This window comes from Martes martes (genome assembly GCF_963455335.1).
Source record: "Martes martes genome assembly, chromosome: 13".
Lineage (NCBI taxonomy): Eukaryota > Metazoa > Chordata > Mammalia > Carnivora > Mustelidae > Martes > Martes martes.
The window spans coordinates 62,816,660-62,825,253 of record NC_137901.1 but is presented as its reverse complement, the minus strand read 5'-3'; the positions used below and the strand labels follow the sequence as shown (position 1 = coordinate 62,825,253).

General features: G+C 44.7%; 1 protein-coding gene across 3 annotated transcripts in view; it reads right to left on the bottom strand.

Annotated features, from left to right (window-relative positions):
• Positions 1–8,594, bottom strand: part of HIRA (histone cell cycle regulator) — an 82,227-nt gene that overhangs the window by 37,704 nt on the left and 35,929 nt on the right. For all 3 annotated transcript variants that reach the window (XM_080822036.1, XM_080822035.1, XM_080822037.1), the window contains exons 10-13: positions 7,102–7,172; positions 6,084–6,189; positions 3,616–3,831; positions 2,569–2,654 (exon numbers count right to left, since the gene is read on the bottom strand). In XM_080822036.1, the coding sequence (XP_080678162.1) occupies positions 2,569–2,654; positions 3,616–3,831; positions 6,084–6,189; positions 7,102–7,172 (479 nt within the window). The remainder of the gene's footprint in view (positions 1–2,568; positions 2,655–3,615; positions 3,832–6,083; positions 6,190–7,101; positions 7,173–8,594) is intronic.

Sequence of the window (8,594 nt, the reverse complement as noted above, 5' to 3'; positions counted from 1 at the left end):
TTTTCTTTTAGTTATCTCAGTATTGAATTTTTTTCTTCACAAAGAGCTACATTTCTTGCTACATTCTAGGTACTGCATTTGTGAAAGTGATTTCTCCCTTTATATCTTCTAAAGGTATAGATCTTCTTGATCAGTTGCATCCAGTGATTTTATTGTCCTATTTTACTATCTATGACAGTTTTCCCAGTTGCCTCTTTTGTACAACATACCGTCTTTAAATAATGACACATTTTACCACCTTTTCAATTTATTCTTTCTCCTGACGACAGTATGAGCTAGGACCTCCAGAACAACGTTAAAGTATAGTCAACAAGAAAGGACACTTACTTGTTTAGTTTCTGAATTTACTTTAAAATAAGGTAGTTTTTAATCAAATTAAGGAAATATCCATCTATTCATACTTAACTAAATTTTAAATCAGAACATTAGTAAAAATGTCTCCTAGGCATTCGTGGAGATGATCACATATTTCCTTTGATCTTTTGACACATAGAATCAAATTAAGTTTCCCAAAATTTGAACTGCCTTGCTTCCCTGAAATAAACCTTACTATGTCATAGTGTATTAGCAATGTAACACACTGTAAGTTTCTGTTACTATTTTCTTTAGCATTTTTGAACTGACATTCAGAAATGAGATTGATCAGGCATTTATTATGTTCTATCTTTGTCATGTTTTGATGTAAATATTATGTTCATTTCAAAAAAGGTTTTGGAAGTTTTCCTTTTTCTATGCACTGGAGTATTTTTAAGAGTATTACAATGATCTGTCTCTCTAATCATTAGAATGATTAGAATGAAAACTTTATTAGAATTTCCCTGTGATACCTTCTTAGCCTGGTGGCTTTTGGTAGGTTAGCTCTGTGACAACGTCCTTTATTTCTTCTATAGTAATTTAGTTGTATAGATTTTCTTGTTTCTATAATTTTATTTCCTCAAAATCATCTATTTGCATAGAATTTATTTGCATAGAATTCAGTAAAGAAGTCTTTCAAACTTTTGATTCATTCTTTATCTGTGATTATTTCCATTTAAAATACTTTTCTTGCTTGATTAGCTAAGCTAATCATTACCTATTCTGTTGCTACTTGTTTTAACATGGGAATCAAGAGGGCAAAGACCAAAAGAATCAAGTTCTAGTGTCAGAAATATACGCCCTATAGCAGAAAGTTGGTTTCAGGCCAGATAGAAAGCCACCTACCACCTTTGTCTCCTCATCAAGTAAGGCCTGAAAGGATCCATAGAAGAAAAGTGCCACCATCACCACCACCTCCAGGACCCTCACTCCCACAAGCCCTTCGGTGTTCAAAGCATAGTCACATACCTGTCTGATTTTGTCCTAATAAAAAGTAAGCATATGGCATTACCCACTAGTAGGTTAACAATGGGAAAAAGCCTTGATCAAAGGAAAACCACTCTCTGGGAGGAGTCAGGAGACCTGGTACTGGCTCCATCTGGTCAGGTCTCTGTCCTCCAGCGCCTCAGAACCTGCACACCCTTAACATGAGGAAGTCATATCAGCATACCATATGACTGAAGGTCTTTTCAGACTTCAAGAAGATCTAGGACAGCTCGCAGATGAACAACTGCAAAGTGCAGAGGACTAGTATATATGTGATGTCCTGAGCAGACTGGTTGAATAGAAAACCAGAATGAATCACCTTAACAGTGGGGGTCTATTTCTTTCATGTAGGACCTTATTATCCTTTGAATCAATATACATTGTTTTGGGGAGGATGGCCAATATAAAAGCAAGCCTGACTACCGATGTTGAGACAACAGCAAATGGTGACTGGGTCCACTTCCCCCTTCTTTGCCCCTTCCAGGGAAATGTGCCTTAGAGCCCTATTCTCTGTCCAGCAATTCCACTTCCGGGAAGTATCCTGAGATGACAGTCACAGGTGTGCTCAAAGATTCATTTACAATCACAAAACACTGGACACAAACTGTAAGTCCATAGTTAAGGGGCTGGTCAAGTAAATCATGGTGCATTCACAGCCTGGGAACCTGGACAATCAGCAAGCCAATGCTTCAGAGGACTATTTATTAAAAAGGATGCAAGGTCAAGATACAGGAACAAGTGGGGAAAAAAGACCAGAGATACAGATGCCAAAATGTTAACAGTTATTATATCTCAGAAACTGGATTACGGGTAATGTTTATGTCCTTCTTTGGGTTTTTACTATTCAACAGAGTGTATACAGAAGGCTATAAAGGGAAAAATGAAACAGAAAAAAATCAGTCCGACTTCTCTCCCTGGTGTCTTCAATGCCCCACCAACAATGAGGCAGAGCTGCCCATATGGACACACTGGCCCTTTGAAGGCGCCTTCGCCCTCTGACTTATCACAGGCTCCTCCCTGCCCACCTTCTGATGAGTCAAATGTGCCTAAGGGCTCTGGAGGAAGCATAGGGCTTTGAGGCTGGTGGGAAGCTGGGCTCAACTCCCCCATTTCCATACTTGCCCAAGAGCCTGTGAAGACCCTGATTATGAAAGTGTTAACTGCTGAAAGGAGAGAGGAAGACCTCCCCAGATAAGGCCACAGAAAGCTCGGTGAGTGAACAAGTACCCGGTGTCCAGCTGTGCTATGCAGAGAGGTGTGATTCTTCTGCGACCATCTGCTGTCCGAGTCTCAACTTGTTTCTTCAAAAGATTCTGGCAAAGGAGAGTGACATATGAATAGAAAAGTTTCTGCTAAGTATCTCCACATATCAAAAAATAAGGCTTCCAAGGAAATGAATTTTAACTTCTCTTTCTATGGCCTTTCTGGTTCAACTAAACTAAGCCACTGAATCAAAAACCAAGCATTTTTGTCAGGTGTGTGTTCAACTTCCTGCACAGTAAATCAGCAAGGACAGAAAGCTCCCAGTTGAACTGGCTGCAGCACTTTGCTCTCCATCACCAGCACTACAGGCCTGGCCAGGCTTCCTGGGCAGTGAGCAGGCCCCTCCAGCCCAGCAGCCATGGGGCTCACTGAAGAGATGAAGGAAACCTGCATCCGTAAGCCACTCTTGTCTCTAAGCTGTGATCTGCAGACCTTCTCTCATCAGAGTCATTTCTTCCACTGAAGGCTCATAAAATCAAAGGTTCCCAGTCACACATTGTGTCTCAACTACCTAGGGAGGTTTGTTACCCTGCACAAGCTCATGAAGATGGTTTAAGCTCCCCAAGGGATCCTGACATTTCCTGCTCTGTTCCTGCCCCATGTTCACCCCCACTCCACAGTGAGACATGGGCTTCCAGAGAAAGAAGGGGGGAAACCATAGACATCTCCTCAGGACAGAACCTGAAACCTACCATTCCCATGATCGAGAATTTCCTAGAAAGGCTAAAAGTGAGGTTTGGAAGTTCCCGCAAGAGATGACCTCCTCTAGAGCTCCTTGGGACAAAGAAGCTTTTGACAAAGTGCCTTAGGCTCCATTACTACCTCATGTAGCTGATGGCAATAGGGCTAAGTAGCCCCAAGCTGGCTAACCCCTAGGTCCTGTTCTAGGCACAGCATACACTTGCCTCCCCACCACCTGCATCTGTGCTCTGTTCAATGGACTGCATGCGCCCCTTCCCCTGTCCCCGGGTCTGGACCCATGTCATCAGTGCTATGGGGCCGAGACCTCACCTTCCTAATGTCTTCCAGACTTTCCCCGTTGACGACGCCAGCAACTGAGGCAGCTGAGCTCGTCTCTCTGGCCGAGGCACTCTTTTGGTCCAGCTGCTGTTGCTGCTGCCTGCGTTGGTATTTGAGCATCTCTGGGTTCTCAATGACGGCTGTGGAGAGCTGGGCCTCAGTCATGATGGCCAAGCTCTTGCCATACGTGGACTGGTGAATGCGGCTCTAGGGGAAGCAGAGAGAAGTGCAACAGACTAGTTGTGGGCAGCAAAGTGGTGGCTAATGCCCACCAGTCGGTGAGCTGTATGTTAGGTCTCCTGATTCTGAGACTGGAAAGGGTCCTGGGCAGTGGTCCCAGGGCCCTGGGTGCCAGCTTGCCCTCACCACTCACCCTATTCTGCCTAGAGCTGACTAGATGACTCTGGAGAAGTCTTAAACCCTCTCTAGATGTTTAGAGCCTCCTTGTATCTACAGCCAGGGATGAAAATGAATGAGTAACTGATCAAAAAACTGCCGTGTGGTCTGGTACAGAATGAATGGCAATGAACATTTGCTGAATTTAAAGTAAGACACTCAAATTGTTAATGTGAGGTTCTTAAATCACTCCAAGGACCCCAAACACTTTTTGGGAATCAAATGCTAAAATTCAGAGCCTCCTTCAGTGTTCTTGTCTGCAGTCATCAGTGCCATGTGGTTGAAGTTGCCGTGGGGCTGCTAACAGTGTCTTAGAGTAAGGGAAGGCCTGGCACAACAGACCTAGGGAAATCTTCCTTAGCCCTTGCTATCAGCCAACATGTCCTGACCCTTCCGAGCAGGGCCCCTCCCTCCACCTTCCCAGGTCTCAATCCTATGTGACGACAAGCCAGATAGGACCCCATGTGGGCAGGGACAACCGGTGTGATGAGAAGCAGATTCATACAAGGATGTGTTAATGACCAGTGGAAGCCAACAGGACATATGCTTCATAACAGAGGATACGGGGCAGGGGAAGGTGATGCCCTGGGACTCATTTCTGCAGGGCCTGGTATGCTGTATGTGGCCAAGAACCTCCTTCTCTTGCTACCTATCCCTTCTCCCCTCAATCCCTCCCCTGGAACCTAGAGGCAGAATTCAGAGTTTGGCAGATGTTTACCTATGTTTCTTTTTCTTTTTTTTAAAAAAGATTTTATTTATTTGACAGAGAGAGTGAGAGAGATCACAAGTAGACAGAGAGGTAGGCAGAGAGAGAGGGGGAAGCAGGCTCCCTGCTGAGCAGAGAGACATATGTGGGACTTGATCCTAGGACCCTGAGATCATGACCTGAGCCGAAGGCAGAGGCTTAACCCACTGAGCCACCCAGGCGCCCTACCTATGTTTCTTAAACATGGGGTCCCTGCCTGCCGTCTGGGAAATGGTAAGCTAGACTGTATTATTTTGTAGGACTCCCCTCGACTAGCCAGGACTCAACAAAGAGGAGGGGAATGTACAGTGATCCCAGGAACCTGACGACAGGGTAGAAAAAAGACCTGAGGCGACTGAGACACTCATCCCTTCACTGACCAGTGACTTCTGGGGAGCCAGGCCATTTTAGGTATGTCAACAAGGCAGTCCTCTACCCCCAAGGGGTTTACATCATAGTGGGAGGTCCACATAGTAGCTTATGAGGGAGCCCTCTACCAGTAATTGAACTTTGAAGGGGAGAGCCACCCACCTGCTTAGGGCTTTTATAAGGCTTCTTTCAGACAAACGAATACATTTCACTAAGTGTCATCAAAGACCCATCTATAGAAATGTCTGTTTTCTAAATCTACGGTCCATTAAGCAGGGCCTGTCCCAAAGTCCCTGAAGAGCACACTGGCCTCCCTGTCCTGGGCAAAGCACAGAGGGGAGGAGGCCTATGGGCGTGAGTCACGGTTCTGTTCTCAAACCTTAGGTTCAGGTATGGTCTCTGCAAAGAGCCAAACTATTTTCTAAGGCTTAGTTACCTCTTGATAAAATGAGCCCTTCCTTGAAGGTTTTTGTATAATTCATACAAAATAATACATGCAAAATGCATGGCCCAGAGTCTGCAATGCAGTAAGTGCTAAGAAATGACCAATATTACTGTTACAGTTGATATTCCTTGGCAACTATGTCTCTACAAGACAACAGGGAAAGTGACATGAGCAGGCACCCTTGGGTGTCACTCCTGCTATCTCCCAGGGTGAAAACTTTTCAGTGTGGAGCTAATTATAAGCTCAAGAAAAGATGCCCAACTTATTCTTAGTTCTAGAACTGATTTCTGACATGAATAAGAGTCTCATCTTTAATCTATTCTGTAAAGAAGATAAGCATTATGAACTATAAAAGACAAATACCCAACAATATTTTAAGAAACAATGTGTCTGTGTATATCCTAAGAGGAGGGTCCAACTGAAGGGGCCTCTCAGAGCTATTTCTGTGGCCCGAGAGCAAGTGCAGCACTCAGGCCACTAGCTGAAGGTATAATGTTCTCTTACCTTCTCCTCCTCACTCAAGGGGTCTCCAAGCTCATCCTGGGAGAAATCTAAGAATGCCACAGAGCCATCCATGGAGCACACCAAGATGCCCAGCCCGTTCAGAGTCCTGAAAGAGATGGCCATTAGCAGCCTGGAGAGCAAGTGCCTATGGGGCTTACCCACACCTCCAAGGGTGGACCGGGAGGATGACATGCAGGACTTTATGCAGATGCCAGAAACCCTTCATTACCTTCTGTGGCATTCCCTGGTAGGGTGAGGACAGGGGAGACAATCACGCCCTAGCAGGTTCTGGTATCTTTTAGTTCTAATTCTAAGCATATGTGCAAAGTACATTTCATCTTCTTTTGTAAGAATTTCATTTTTATTTGTTTTTGAAACCACTTTTAAAAAAACATTAAGTATACATCTAGATGAGGTTGTTGAAAAGCAAAAAATGTGTCTCCATACTTGTGCTAATCTGGTTCATGCAATGGCAAAGTGAAGCGAAATCAGAATCATAGCACTCTCTGCTTCCCAAATACCAGTTTGCCTAAGAAGTATTTTCTACAGGCAAATGCCAACAAAGCAAGGAGCAAAGCAGCAGACATTCTCCCAATGGCAGGGGCAGGTTGCCCTTTTCTGAATCATATGCAAACAGCACCCCAGGGGTCTGGTCCGGCTGCCACACCTTGGAGGGTTGAGGGGTGGGGAGAGTCCCTGGCTGCCTGACCCTAATAACATCCAGAAGCCTCGTGTTCCAACACGTGGCTTCTCTTTTCCTAGCCTGTGCATTTTATTTTATTTTATTTATTTTATTATTTATTTATTTATTTATTTGACAGACAGATATCACAAGTAGGCAGAGAGGCAGGCAGAGAGAGAAGGGGGGAGGAGCAGGCTTCCCGCCAAGCAGAGAGCCCGATGCGGGACTCGATCCCAGGACCCGGGATCATGACCTGAGCCGAAGGCAGCGGCCTAACCCACTGAGCCACCCAGGCGCCCCTCCTAGCCTGTGCATTTTAAAAAGAATCCATCTTACCAGGAAATATCCATGATGGATTTGTCAAATAGTTCATGGATGACAACCAAAGGCCGTTTCAGACACGTGAGCTAGAAAAAAAGAAGCAAGAGAAGTTAATGAAATGAATGAACACTGCTTTCTGTCCACTCAGCTCATCAACAGTCCTAGAAATCTTGGTCTGAGTTTTTGTTGACATATAGGGCATACTGGACTCTATTCAAACAGCGACCAGCAAGATCCCAAGCCATGGAAACCAAAACTTGCCAAAATAGGCATTTCAGTATGGCCCCTGTCTGAAGGGCTCACTGTGGTCTGCCAGGGGAGATGGATTTATACATAGACAACTAAGAATGGAGAAGGTGGTTCTAAAAAGGCCATGACCTGTGCAGAGGTCTACAAGCAGGGGTAGGATGTCAACGCCTGGGCAGAAAATGAGGCAGCAAAAGTAGCACCCAGGAGAGGAAAAGAGCCTTGGAGAGAAGCCAGGACATCTCGGCCCAAGGAGTTCTGGTACGTATTAATGCAAAGCTCACTGTGACTGGCTACATACATCACATGGGCTCATTCTAAAAAGTGTGTGCGGATAGTCCACCAACACCAAAACAGTTTAAGTTGCCTTGAATCCAGACCCACAGTTAACCACTATAACACTTGAGTTATTTTCTCCTGGTCTATCTTGTGCAAATATTTTATTCTTTGGCAGATGACTGTGCTTGCTTTTCATTTAACACATAATTAGTATGTCATCAAACACCGTAAAAACCTCTCTTTGATGACTGCACAACATTCACCACATGCATACTTGTATCTAGTCACTCAAAGGCTGGGCTGTGTGTCATCTCCACATCCCTACAGCTTACATGCTAATGTCTGACCAGCCTGCTGACAGGTCTAGGGGCCACACAGTGGTGGGCTGGGAAGGGACACCTTCTACATGGCTCCCATCAGGTGCTGCTTTTGTGGGGGAAGAGCTGCTGCAGCTACCCTAGTCCTGAGGATAGGAAATCTGAGCTACCTGGAATCCACAAGAAGAATCTTGCCCCTCCCCTAATTCCACTTTCAGAAAAAAATAGCCCTGTCTCTTCTCTCAAAAATGTGCCTACAGACCACTCAGGAATCTGGAACCCATGTGAACACCTGACCTTAGCATTCTAAGAAAATGGGATCAGGAATGTTTTGGTCAAAGCAGGCCAGCAGGAGCCCAGGAAGAACATGCCTGGAAGTGCCTATGATAGCACTAAGGTTCAGGTTCTGAAATGTCATGTGAATAAGGGCCTGAAAAAAGAACCACAGTGTACACAGAAATCCATTTCTGTGTGACAAACTGTAATAAAGGCAGCCTGAGGACAACCTTCAGCTCCACAACTACAAGTCCATTCTGCTTATGGGGAAATTAGTTAGGAACAAACTATTGATTGCTAAATCCAACAACAAACACAAATCTCAACAACATTATATCAAGTGAAAGCAACACAACTACACAACTCGTTGATATGACAGACATCACTGGA